The 14,166-nt window shown below is 38.4% G+C and overlaps 2 protein-coding genes across 2 annotated transcripts in view; one reads left to right on the top strand and one right to left on the bottom strand.

The window, feature by feature from the left end:
* The window catches only part of LOC134755272 (uncharacterized), a 234,927-nt gene that overhangs the window by 115,538 nt on the left and 105,223 nt on the right, over positions 1-14,166 (top strand). The gene's annotated exons all lie outside the window — the stretch shown is intronic.
* LOC134754652 (probable chitinase 2) lies at positions 910-10,818 on the bottom strand. The gene is made up of 8 exons (XM_063690996.1): positions 10,686-10,818; positions 7,102-7,284; positions 6,203-6,303; positions 4,679-4,944; positions 3,295-3,434; positions 2,401-2,555; positions 1,739-2,189; positions 910-1,639 (listed from the first exon to the last, which is right to left on the bottom strand). The coding sequence occupies exons 1-8, from the start codon at positions 10,750-10,752 to the stop codon at positions 1,455-1,457; spliced, it is 1,548 nt and encodes a 515-aa protein (XP_063547066.1). The 5' UTR covers positions 10,753-10,818; the 3' UTR covers positions 910-1,454.

Genomic DNA, 14,166 nt, shown 5'->3' on the forward strand with positions numbered 1-14,166 from the left:
CTGTACACAAAACATCAAATATTAACTTTGCCTTGCCTTTTCATCTATGAAGTAGCTATACACGTAAAACTTAACATAGGTCAATATACAAAACTTAATAGCATTAGACATCAAGGAGAAATATACGCGAAACCATATAAAACGGCCTTACTTTCCAAAAGTGTATATGGAATGGCACCCAAACTATATAATAAACTCCCAAAATCCATCTTAGACTGTAATAATTTACAACATTTTAAGAAAATTTTGCATGACTTTTTATCAAAAAAAGCCTACTACTCCATTCAAGAGTACCTCTGTGACAAATTTTAACATTATAGCGTAATAAATATTACATATGAGACCGCTTTTGTTAACTTATATGTAAATATATTGTAATTTGCATGACTTATGTTTTAAGTAGTAGTAAGTAGTTATAAGTTTAACTGTTTGTACGCCTAATGGCAAGACCATGGTGATTCCATATCTATGTTCCATCATTGTATATACCCATGTTCTACAGACAATAAATGAATTATGAATTATGAATAAGGCTGCCTTGTTAACTTAACTCTATTGTGTTGAGATATATTAAAAGAAGACATGGCAAGAGAAGGCACCCAGGCCCACTAGTGGAACGCACCTATACAGTGGCGTAGTGTGAACTAAGCTATCCGTGGGCGAAATAGCATCTGCGAGGCCCTTTTCTTTCACTGTGCCCGAAGGGGCCTCGCGCGAGGCCCCCCTTGGGGCGTGAGGCCGTGCACGACGACCCACTTCGCTCTCGCCTAGCTACGCCACTGCACTGACTATAGAGTCGTGTAAAGGCTGATTAATGGATAGCCTTTTCATGTAAAACAAATAGAATTACATATTGTATACATTTTGTAATTTTTATAATGATTAATACACCAATTAATAAAAAACCAATCAGATTCAAAAATAATATTGAATATCACGAACCATAGAAAAATATTAATCGAGTTTAAATGATAATTGATTCCTTCATACAATTTTTTTTATATAAGAGATTGAGACAAAGATCATTTTGACATATTTGCCAAAGTCGTAAATTGGCATTTAGAAATACTGACAATATTTATGACCAAAGTATTATATTTAATATACCAAACACTTTTAGCAGGGTCTTCTTGTAAATACAGTTGTTAAGCTTCCCCTTAAAGGTAGGTAAATACTTACTTATAAAATTAAATAGAGATTTATTTAATGTTTCAAACGAGTTTACAATATAGGTGCAAGTTAACACGGGGAAACAAAGTAATCTTGAAAAACGCTATTTTCTATAAAACAAAAGGTTTTTGTGACTGGACGCGCGCGATCGGCGGCGCGGCGAGCGGCAAATCAAAGCCATTCATACAATTTTAATTGAGCACAATATGTGAATGGCGACGCTTATAATTGCTTCTGATTTAGAAACTATTTTAAATTTTCAAAATTAACCAGTGTTTTCAAGCTTAACATGTGACAAGGTACTTATAATTACAGTATTTGTTAGTGTCATCCCACACTAGGTCGTTAGGGCACTCCATGAGTCTGGTTTCCAGGCCGTAGCCTCCCATAACGCAGATGAAGAATGTGGAGCAGTCGTCGGGGTTGGCTATTGGACCTTCTTGAGTGCACAATGCAGATGGCGTTGGTGCTGTAATTAGAAAATGAGTTGGTATTACAACGCTTTTATGAGCAGAATCAAAATAAAACTGAAAAACTGAAATTAACGCTTTTTAACGGACCCTGTTACCTGTTGTTGTCGTTGTTTTTACAGTAGATGTCGTTGTAGGACTAGACGTAGAGCTTGTAGGCGCTTTAGTTGTAGAAACCGTAGTACTAGAAGTAGTAGTAGATGGGTACGTAGAAGCCATAGTACTAGGCTTAGTAGACGCGGTTGTAGAGACTGTGGTACTTGGAGTAATTGTTGATGTACTAGTTGAAGTGGAAGGACTTCCAGCTATGGCATTATTAATAGCCCTTAGTAAAGCAAAATCCTCTCCACATTTTCCGTGAAAGTCATCAGTTTCGATGCTCCAAACCATGGCACCGGCGATGCCTAGATTCATGGCATATTCGACCTTCTTGGCTAAGGAATTAGGGTCATCGTAGGATACCCAGTTTTTGCCTTGGACTGCATATGGTACTTGAGCTATGGAGTCGTAAAGGACGTCCCAGGTTTCCGTTTTTAGTTTGTTGCAGAACTGTAAAAAAAATGTTTAAGGACTGTTATTTAGGATCCTTAATGATTTTTATATATAATCACCCAACTTTCATAGTATGTGAAGTTTTAGTTCAATCGAAAAATAAGTGGGTCTTATTTAGCTTGCAAGATTAGACCCAAACATACATACATACATACATACGTTAAATAAAGGATTGTAAAAAAGATGGTATTATACCGAGCCAACGTACCTCGTTGTACCCTATTAAGCCATTTGTAGCAGTATATTGTCCAGCTATACCAGCTCCGCTCGCTGGAGCACCTACCCCATTGGCATTAGCGTCAGTTAAGGTAAAAGTCCTGCCGTAGAGGGGTAAGCCCAGGACAAGCTTTTCGGGCGGGCAGCCTGAAATAAAAACACTTTATTATGTGAACGGGCACTGTTACTTTTAACTACCTATAGCAATGTGCCAAAGAGAGTATTCAAAAATTGCAAAGTGCCCTTGTAATTTTCTTGGTATTTTTTTCTGCACGATTATTGCCAAACCTTACAGTTAGTTTCGATTTCTATGACACATGAAAAAGACGCCAACGCAAATAGTGACGTAGGGTGCGTTGGGGTAAGATTGAACGGGGTGCGTGGGGGGTTTTCAAGAGGGCTAAGACAAAAAAATCGTCCGTATGCCGAAGCATTACGAGCGACTTTTCATCTTATCCGGCATGAAAAACCCGTTCAATCTTAACCCAAAGCACCCTAAATGTTAATGAAACAGTCGTCAACAGTTAAGAACTTTGAGTAATAATCCCTAATCTGAACAGAACCTTTCTAAGTGGAAACTTGCATGAGAAGTTTCTCATGAAATTTTGAAAATGTTCTGAAACTTGAACATTGCTACTTTTAACCCCAGAACGACGTAAAAAGGGATGTTAGTTATAAGTTTACGTAGTATATCTCTCTCTCAGAAACTCAATTCTTTCAAATAAATACAAATTTTAAATTCGAGTAGTTTAAGTATCTATGACATTCTCCATAATAATTTTACGTTGATGGCACGATGGTGGCACTTGAACACTTTGTCACAGCCATGTAAGTATGTGTCACGAGGTCTATGTTCGGCGTGAGCTGCTAAAAATTAAATACAAACCTTGTGTTAGCCAATATTTCAAAGCGGCATCGACAGCATTTATTCTATCCTTATCTTCGTGAAGAGGTGCATTGTGTCCTGTAACCGAATCCCAGGCGCCATACATATCGTATGTCATGATGCTGATGAGGTCGACGTACCTGTAGAAGAAATATATGAGAGTAATGTCCCGTAGGTTGCCCTAGTATCAATTGAAAGACTATGGCGACAATGCCAGCTCCGTAGACCCAATCCTAATCCAGTCAGGGTGGAATGGATTATCAACAAAAGGTAGCTTAAACTTAAAGAAAGATAAGTTTTGATATACCTAACAACATCAATACAGAGTTTTGAATGATTCACGGTTAGTTTCACTAGACTTATATTGACCGGGGTATAGACCGTGATTACAATTCAAAAGGTAATCACGGTCTATATCCCGGTCAATATAAGTCTAGTGAAAATCAATACAGTTACAAAAAGGAAGACAAATTTTTTGGAAGTTGTTTAGAGAAAGTGTATAATTTGCCTGTAGACTCGTTGTTCAGGCACAAAAGGAAAGGGATAATCCGCAGTTAGTTACATCTTGTTCCGCGCCTCGAGCTTTTTATAAGCCCTTGTAATACATTTACATAAGTGCTTGGTGAGACCTAAACAAAGAGTGCCGGTTTTATATTTATACTAATATTTACAGGGCTTTAAATAAAACAGATGTAAATTGTAATAACGTTCAATTTGGAAAATTGATTTTTTCCGCATGAAACGATTATCTGAAATATCCCTAAATGGGACGATTTTTGTTTAATTAAATTCTTTTTGACAGATTTTGATAAAATTTTGTAAGTTTGAAAAGACGCAGTTCTACGGCACATTTACACAAAAGGACAGAAAACTCAAGGCAACACCAAAAAGAAGATTGGTATTAAAACTTAATTAAGTGTTACTAATGGATTATGGACAATAGTTGTAGTATTGGAGTAAGTATATTGGGTCGTTTTACGGTCATGAAAATTTCAGTCACGAAGTTTTAATAATAAAATCTAATCATGGCAGAAGACCTCAAACGCCGCAAATATGCCACCCTTGGCAGCAGTTATATTTTTGAGGCGTTTGGGGTCGAAACGCTGGGGCCGTGGGGGCCAAGCGCGCGCCGGGTATACAAAGAGATAGCGGCGCGCCTTATAGACGCCACAAGGGATCAGAAAGCTGGCCAGTATTTTGCTCAACGCATTAGCATTGCCATTCAACGTGGCAATACAGCCAGCCTTCTGGGCACACTGCCCATCGGCAGTGACTTGGAGGACGTGTTTTATTTATAGGGCCTTTATTTTAAGTTTATTTATACCTAGTTTGTATTATTATTTTTACTGTCTTAATAAACATTATGAATTTTATAAAATCTTACTTCGACATTGTTGGAATATCGTAAGACATCGATGCACTCTGCTTCACAGCCGCAACAGCTGCAGTAACCAACAATCCATGTTTATCGAACTCTTCTCTCAATTCTTTTAGTAACAAAGAAAAGTTTTTCACATCAGCAGACCCCTGAGTGGTATCACGCTGGTTCGGGTACTCCCAGTCTATGTCTAAACCGTCGAAACCGTGGTTCAGGAGCATATCTCTGGCAGTGGTGATGAAGGTCTTTCGTAAGGTGGCGGAGGCTGCCATCTGTTAAAATTGTTGGTCAGGTAAATATTATCATTATCTGCGGGCTTAGCACGGTTGCATTTTTATCGACTGTCACTATGCCTGTCACGTTCTATCTAGTATGTAAGTGCGAAAGCTGCTGAAGTGCTGTTTCTCAAGTTACATGCATCTTCAGTTCGCCTTTGTACATTGTATACTTTTTTTATCTTTGTTTAATTGTATATCTTAACCTGTCTTATGTGCAATAAAGTGTTTACATACATACATACATCTTGACATGTAACTGAGTCGAGATATCGGGAGCTCATAAACAATACAAAAGGTAATCACGGTCTATATCCCGGTCAATATAAGTCTAGTGAAACTAACCGTGAATCATTCAAAACTCTAAAAGAGACCCATGTCATTGTTCACCTTAGATAAGCTCTCGAGTGGTAAACGGTCAGTTTATAAGATTTCAACTATAACATCCCGATATATTGCGTAGTTGATGAAACGATTATCATAGGGCTACTGCCTCAGTTACGGCTTCTTAAAACGTTTCAATTAAATGTCTTGCGATTTTAGATAACTGCCGGCTAAGTAGGAGCAACGAATTCCATCGATCGTTAAAATGCCGGAATGTATAGCAAATTGCATATGATTATAGCTGATGTTTGTAGAGGCTATTATACATAATCTCTCGGCAAAATAATTTGAACAATGGACGTATACGCTCCGTTTTACGGATTGCGGTTTCGTTAGATGCATCAAAACCAGCTTTTCGTAACAACGGCCCAAATTCAGGATCTCACCCCGTGTAATGTAACAAGGTTATAGCTGCGAAATAATCGCTGGTCTGCCATTTATTCTAGCCGAAATCACCTCTGCTGTTCGTATATAAAAGCAGGGTGAATTAAGAAATTGGTCATACTCGGTTCGATATTTATTTTGTGGTTGTTTTACTTTTTTGATAAAATTTGGCTGGTTTAAGGAGCTGCTCATTACGGGTGAAATAAATACAAAATCCCAATTAAAGACAAAAAAACATTCAAGTTTATTTTAATCAGCATAACCCAAATATAATTCTAAAGGACTGGATCTCATTAAGTTTAAAAACAATTATTTTGAAATATAAAACCACTAAAGTTTTTATCAAAGAGTCAAAACTAAATAAATAAAAAAATAAAGAATATATATACCTACGCTATTATCTAAAAAAAGACTTACTAGCCTTTATAATAGAAAACCACAGACAAAGACGTATTCACGTTTAATAAGAAACACCAAAAATACTTACCGTAGAATATTTAGCGGATCCCTCATTCCAGCCACCCACGGCGAGAATAGTTTTCAACGTGGCGTTCTGCTGCTTCAATGCGTTGAATTTATTAAAATTATCTAAGAGAAAGAAGTATTTTTATAACTGCGTGATTGAAATTTAAGAAAACTAATTATTAAACATATTAATAACGGGCCACTCACGTATTTTAAGTCGAAAAACGCTCGACACTCCGTACCGAGGAGCGTCGGTACGGAGTGAAACATGTCGAGCGTTTTTCAACTTAAAATACGTGAGTGACCCGTTATTATTATATTTAATGTCTGTGTCTCACGGAAGTTTTGTTATTAAAACTAATTATATTAAATTTTAAGTTAAATGGAGGTAAGTACGACAATCGTACAGGTACTTATAGCAAAGATAGATATAACTCCGTAATAGATGGATACAGTCTAAGGAAAAAACGTGCCTCGAAAATCCACGAAAATTTGATTCTCGATCAGATGGCGCCACTAGTTTTGGCCTATACTCGTATAGAGGGCGTTGACTGTTTCTTTTGTTATTTATAATTTTAACGCATACCAGTGAAAGGACATGGGTCAAAATCATATAAAAATAATTAATGCAAATAAAAAAAAATTATCCATATTTAAATACATTTTAATGTATTTTTTTAAATCTTCATTTTTAGTTTTAAAGTATGTCGATAGATGGCAGTGAATTTACAGTGGTTACAAAATTTACTATGACAGTCCTCATCATCGTCATCCTCTATCTTATTATATCCTCATTGGATCAAGATATGGGTCGAGACAACGTTGTCATAATTTTTGATCCCAACAAAGGTGTAGACTAGATAGAATCCCTTGCCATTAGGTGGATTATCGATACAAATAAAAACAGTAGCACAATCTTACTAAGTCCATAGTTATCAGCCAGATCAAGATACGGATCCAGCGAGACCACCGAGCCATCACTCTGGATCCCGACGAAAGTGTAAACGAGATGTGTGCATAGTGACGTATTGATGTCCGATACGGAGAACTTTCCTGCGCCGGAGCGGTAGGTGGCCCAAGTACCGTAGTAGCAGACTACGACTTCTGAAAACAAATAAAATAGTATTTTATACAATCGTGATATAATGAAGAGCTTTTCAGTCGAGTACCGTGTTAAGCCCACTAAGCTTGCTGAGGGGGCATTTTTTGCACGTGCACGACATAGAATGAACTTAACCCGCTAGATTTTTTAATGTATCACGGGTGTTACAATGACAAGATAAGGGTTAATAACCGAATGAGCCCGCCTGGATAACCCTGGCCACATTTCATGCACCCTCCAGTAGGCCAGTGACGGGATTGCTCAATGTACCGAATTATACCGATCTAAATTGGGATATGATTTACGATGCGGTTGCTTGAGACCGGGAGCAGTGCATACAGTAGGCTAAGTACGGTGTGGCGAACAAATACGTTGCAGGACGGCTGTACACACTCGTCGAGAGACCCAGAGACGGGCCGAGAACAAGTGTGTTTTTTCTAAACATCGCTAAAAAACTATGTAAGCCCAGACCAGTAATATATGATCATGCGCCATGTTGCTCGCTGATTCTAATATTATAGAATGTATTTCTAACAAGTTTCAACTTCTTTTTATACGATACAAACTTTCAACCCCTTTTTAACTTGAATTTCTCAAAATAGTCATTATTTCTTGTACACAATATACATACATACAATGTAAGTAGATGAAACCAGATGTGCAAATTTCTACTTTTTAGCTTTTGTTTTGCATGCTTAATTGTGTCGAGTATACTGTACAACAAATTTCATGTCACCATCTACATTCCCTGTATACTGACATTACTGACAAATAAATAATTTGTATTTTATTTGTAGTATCAAGTTAGGACACACGCATTTATGTACGTATATAAATATACTAGCTTTTGCCCGCAACATCGTCTGCGTGGAGTTAGTAATTTGGGTACCTTATTTTTATCCAATCTGCTTTTTATTAATTCCCCATACAAACTTCCACCCCCATTTTCACCCCTTTAAAGGATGATTTCTGGGATAAAAACTATCCTATGTCCTTCCCCGGGACTCAAACTATCTCTATACCAAATTTCAACCAAATCGGTTCAGCGGTTTAAGCGTGAATAGGTAACAGACAGACAACTTTCACTTTTATAATAATTAGTACGGATAGAGAATTTACGTACAGCTAAGTAGATATAAAAAGTAAACAAAATACTTTGATTTAAATATAGGCACTTCATTATTGATGACATCATTAAAACTGAAGTGGAAAATCCTCCTAGTAATAGGTACGTAAATAACAAATAACAAGTTACAGTGCGTCACAAGTCACAATCATGGTGTTTTTCCGGTTGCACTACTGCCTTATCTGCCTTATAAAATGCAGCTTAATGTCATACAAAACGTTGTAAAATAATTATTGATAAAGATGATGTGCCGTGGGAAAGTTTCCTAAATTGCAAAATTTCCACATGGAAAAGTTTCGGAAACTTATACTTTGGTATAGGAATCGAAATTTTCCATTTCGGAAATAATGTTTCCTGTGCAATTATTCTGAAATTTCCAAGAACTTTGCCAACTTTTTGGAAACTTTTCGCAACGTGCACATCTTAACTACTCGTAAATACCATTAATTGAGAACGGCCCGGATCCGGGGCGAGGCGTCCGACACTTAAGTTTTCCATTTCCAAAGTATCACGTGATCACCGATCAGCCGTCATAGAAAACGAAGTGTCGGAACTATTGGAATCACATCTTTGAATACTTAAAGAAACCGGTCAAGTGCGAGTCGGACTCGCGCACCGAGGGTTCCGTACTTTTTAGTATTTGTTGTTATAGCGGCAACAGATTAGAAATACGTCATCTGTGAAAATTTCAACTGTCTATAGCTATCACGGTTCATGAGTGACAGACAGACAGATGGACAGACGGACAGCGGAGTCTTAGTAATAGGGTCCCGTTTTTACCCTATGGGTACGGAACCCTAAAAACAGTTTTAAAAAGAATTTACGCATAATATAATTTTAAAATTACTTAGTAGCGATATGAAATATGTCCTGCCTTTGGGTACTTGCAATTTTTGGGCTGTTGCAGTTAATTATCACGCAACGAGGCATTTTTCAAGATTTCACGGACGTCCGGTTGCAACAACTGACGCGCGTGGACTGTAAAGAGCGACGGTCAACGTCGACGCTTGGTCGGGGTTCGAACGCGAAGTAGATACATTTGCGTCTTCTATGGTATATTTATTTCTGTGATCGGAAACTTCGGCCCAGAGGGCCTACCGCTAACCACATTCGACGTGTTACCTCCCTGTCCACTTAATATATTGAACTAGCTTTTGCCCGCGACTTCGTCTGCGTGGACTTAGTAACAGCAGCTAAAGTAAGTATAGCGCCTGGAAAAATTCTCATAGCAATTCAATTTGAGCATATTATGCACACAAATTAGCAGCCACTTCATTAATTATCTCAATTACACCCCGCTTTTAATTTCTTAAGGGACGATTTTCGGGATAAAAACTATCCTATGTCCTTCTCAGGACTCAACCTATCTCTATGCCAAATTTCATCTAAATCGATTCAGCGGTTAAAGCCTGAAGTGGGAACACACAGACAGAAAGAAAGACAGACAGACTTTCGCATTTATAACATTAAGTATGGAAGTATGGATTGATTGATTGACTGAATTTACAAGTGCGACAGAGGCAACAAGTCGAACGTGGTTCGCGGTAGGCCCTGAGACTCGGATCGTTCTAGTGTGTCATTCTTTGTACGATCTACTGTAATTTTCTCTATAACTCCATCCGTAGCGTTAACCTGACCAGTGCTGCCAGTTGTCAGTCTTGAGAAGACATTAATCCGCGATTGATTAATCGCAATGTAAGCACGGACTATCGATACAAGCATGATATAATGCTGGGTTATAATGTCGAAGTCAAGGAATGCCGCGGCCTCTGCGCCCTCGTACTTATGCCTGCAATGAGGGCTGTTTTTGTACTCACCAGTTGGCGCCACGTGTACATGTAGGTACAGAAAAACGGATCTCAAAATTCTTCTATACTTATTTTTATAAAATCAATACGTTCTAATAAACACAAAGGTATTTTAACGTCTAAATGTATCATTTTTTCAACCTGTTTAATTTTGCATATATTTTAGTTGGCATTTTTTTAAACCACTAACATTTAATGAGCTATATCTATTGTTTACCATGATTAATCAAAGAATATCTGGAAGACCGAGCTTTGCTGATGAAAAATGCGCGTTTTCCCAGAGATAAGACCTAGCTAGATCGAATTTTCGCCCCCAAAAACCCCCATACCTATAGCAAATTTCATCGAAATCGTTAGAGCCGTTTCCGAGATCCCCGAAATATAAATATATATATACATATATACAAGAATTGCTCGTTTGAAGGTATAAGATGGACAAAGATTTACCACAATAAATGTAATTACTTACTATCGTGGCCCTCCACTAAAACGGTTAGCAAAAAAAATCCATACACAAATTTCAGAAACAAAGACATTTTCAAAGGCTAAGTATAATTATGTTGATGAATCTGATGATAAAGTAATGCCAACTAATAGAGTAATAAATAGGCTACGTTTATATATGAAAAACGTTATCTAGGGAATCAAGATCATGGGGATTAAGGTGAGGAAACTTGATATCTATATTGAGTAAGATTACGTTTTATTGGCCAATATAGTTATGACTGTTTAGGGAAATGCTTTCACAGAGAGATAAGAAATAGATATTTTCTCAAACATGTAATGAAATATTGATATTACTTAGGCTGGGAAGTATCACGTCTCGGGCGCGGCTAGAAGAGGGGTCTAATGAAATTTCATACAAAGTTGCAGGCCTAGGCCGGGAAGTGGCTCTTTTTTAATTTCCATTTCACATAATATACTTGCGACACAGCATCTTGGCACACAGCCATTGAAAAAACTAAGCAATAACATTTGCTTTTTGGTTCGTTATGTCATTCTGCCAATATACGCCTATTAAAAAAAAACAATAGACGATATTTGATATATTTTGCAGTTTTATTTGTATAAAATCTATAAAAAATAATAACAATTAAACATTATTAACAAATTCCAATAATTTTGAATTGCAAATTGAACTACACAAATGCACATTTAAAACAATTTCATTTAAATATTAGCGGTAAAATTGTCTACTAGAACGCAAAAGAAAAAAAACGCGTAGGTATTTTTTTATTGTTTTGCATAACTTGCTGCCGCCAAGAAGGCGAAGTATATGCAATAGTCATCACTACTATCCATCAGCTGAAAAACAGGGAAAATTTTAAAGGCTACGAATGATAGGTATTATTTGTGGAAACATACTACAGATTAATCATCACGCATTATCAATGGTTTTTAATAAACCGTGATTTGTTTTTTTTTTTGTTTTAGATTACCTACTTATGTTTACTGATTTTGTTACCGATACGTATCATATAGATAAGTATGAATAAGTGTCTTATTTGACAAGTAAATTATAACAATTATGATGATATTGATGAATGTCAATATTCGGGCTTAATTTTTAGGGTTCCGTAGAAAACAGGTAAAACGGAACCCTTATGGTGCGACTCTGTCCGTCTGTCTGTCCACTGTCTGTCGGTCACATCGCTAAAATATCTCGGGAACTCCTTAACGCTATCGATTTTAAATTTGGAATAGTTACACACTTCAAGGCGCACGCAACGACGAATTGAAAGTGTTTTAGGGTTCCGTAGTCAACTAGGAAGCCTTTAAGGCTCCGTCACACACGCGCGTTTTGCGGGCGGAGCGTGAGCGGACGCCGGCGCGACGGGAGCGCTCTCATCGCGCTCCGCTCACGCTCCGCCCGCAAAACGCGCGTGTGTGACGGAGCCTTTATAGTTTCGCCATGTCCGTCTGTCTGGCCGTCCGCGGCTTTGCTCCGTAGCTATGGATACATAAATCATTTCAATGAAAACTATTATTATAGCCATCATAATCTGCCCAGCTGTTTTTGAGTTATTGCAAATAGTATTTTATACATACATACATATAATCACGCCTATTTCCCGGAGGGGTAGGCAGAGACCACGGATTTTCACTTGCTACGATCCTGACATACCTCTTTCGCTTCCTTCACTTTCATAACATTCCTCATACACGCTCGCCGGTTTAGGCTGCTCTTGACCTGGCCTTTCTTCAGGATTTTCCCGATTTGATCAGAGAAAGTCCGCCGAGGTCTGCCCCTTCCACCTCCCGTTTCTACCTCTCCCTTATACACTCTCTTTGTTAGCCTTCTTTCACTCATTCTCATTCTTTCTTTTCTTTTATACAATCTGTAAGATCTGTAAGATCTGTAGGGATGCAAGGCGCCGTTATATTCATAATTCGATCGAGGACTGCCCGCCTGCCAAACTGTGGAAATTTTTGAAGTCACTCGGAGTGGGCAAAAATCAACCAACTTGTTTGGGTGATGTCAATGTAGACGATATCAATAAACATTTTAGTACATCTTCAGTTTCTCTGGACCCATATACTAAGCTGTCTACATTGTCACTTCTTGCCAACTCTGCACGTCCTGACTTACCTAATTTTGAATTTAGCAAAATATCGCCGCAAGAAACACTAACCCTCCTTAAATCTATTAAGACCAAGGCCGTCGGTGAAGATAATCTGGGCGTGGACATGCTCATGCTCGTTGCGGACTTCATTACTCCTATCCTATCCGATATCATAAATTTTTCCTTGTCCTCGGGTACCTTTCCTTTAGCGTGGAAGTTCGCACATGTTATCCCTCTTCCTAAAACCTCCAATCCTATCTCTTTTTCACAATATCGCCCTATTTCCATTCTCCCTGTACTGTCAAAAATTATAGAACACCATGTTAACCGTCAACTCCTATCCCACCTTAATAGTAATTTCCTATTGAATCCCTTCCAGTCTGGATTCCGCCCCGGGCATAGCACTGTGACCGCTCTGGTTAAAGTCACCGACGACATTCGCCTTAATATCGAAAGCAAAAAACTGACTATTCTGGTTCTTCTAGATTTTAGTAGCGCATTTAATACAGTGGACTTTGATATTTTACTCGGTATCTTTCAATCTTTAAATTTTTCCCACAACAGCTTATCTTGGTTCCGCGATTACCTGTATGGTAGGCGCCAGCGTGTTATGCTCGATGACAAGTTTTCCGATTGGCGCGAACTCTTAGCTGGTGTTCCACAGGGAGGAGTGCTTTCTCCTCTGCTCTTCTCTATCTTCATTAATGGTATCACAGAGTCCCTTAAATCCTCTTACCATCTTTATGCGGACGACCTACAGATCTATGCAGCGGCTGGCATTGATGATGTCCCTTCGCTAGTCAGTCAAATAAATGATGATTTAGAACTGATTCGCGGATGGGCATGTAACTTCGGTTTAAAGGTTAACGCACAGAAATCGCAGGCAATTGTTATCGGTAGTCCCTATTATATTAGTGGGCTCTCAGACATGGTGGTACCCGACATTCTTTTTGATGGAATTCCCATCTCTTTCTCCTCTACTGTTAGGAATTTGGGTATCACCATGGATGAGACGCTTTCCTGGTCGGCCCATACGGCTGAGGTGAGTAGGAGGATATTTGCATCTCTCCACTCTTTAAAGCGTCTCCAAAACTTCCTCCCTGTTCACACCAAGCTGACTATAGCGCGATCCCTCTTGATGCCACTTCTGGACTATGGTGACATTGCGTTCGTGGACCTCAAAGAGGAACTACTTGACAAGCTGGAGCGTCTCCAAAATGTGTGTATCCGTTACATTTTTGGTTTGCGGAAATATGACCACATCTCCGACTTCCGTTCTCAGCTCGGTTGGCTTCGGATCCGTCGGCGCAGGGATGTGCATGTCTTGTCCTTACTGTTCAATGTCCTATTCAATCCGACCTACCCTCCATATCTCTCTGAGAGATT

Source organism: Cydia strobilella, chromosome 2 (assembly GCF_947568885.1).
Source record: "Cydia strobilella chromosome 2, ilCydStro3.1, whole genome shotgun sequence".
NCBI classification, from domain to species: Eukaryota; Metazoa; Arthropoda; class Insecta; order Lepidoptera; family Tortricidae; genus Cydia; species Cydia strobilella.

Coding starts and splice junctions, on each gene's coding strand:
- LOC134754652 (XM_063690996.1), bottom strand. CDS start 10,752: ATGTCTTTGTTTCTGAAATTTGTGTATGGATTTTTTTTGCTAACCGTT. Junction 7,285..10,685: donor TTTAGTGGAGGGCCACGATA/GTAAGTAATTAC, acceptor ATTTGTTTTCAG/AAGTCGTAGTCTGCTACTAC. Junction 6,304..7,101: donor GGCTGATAACTATGGACTTA/GTAAGATTGTGC, acceptor TCTTTCTCTTAG/ATAATTTTAATAAATTCAAC.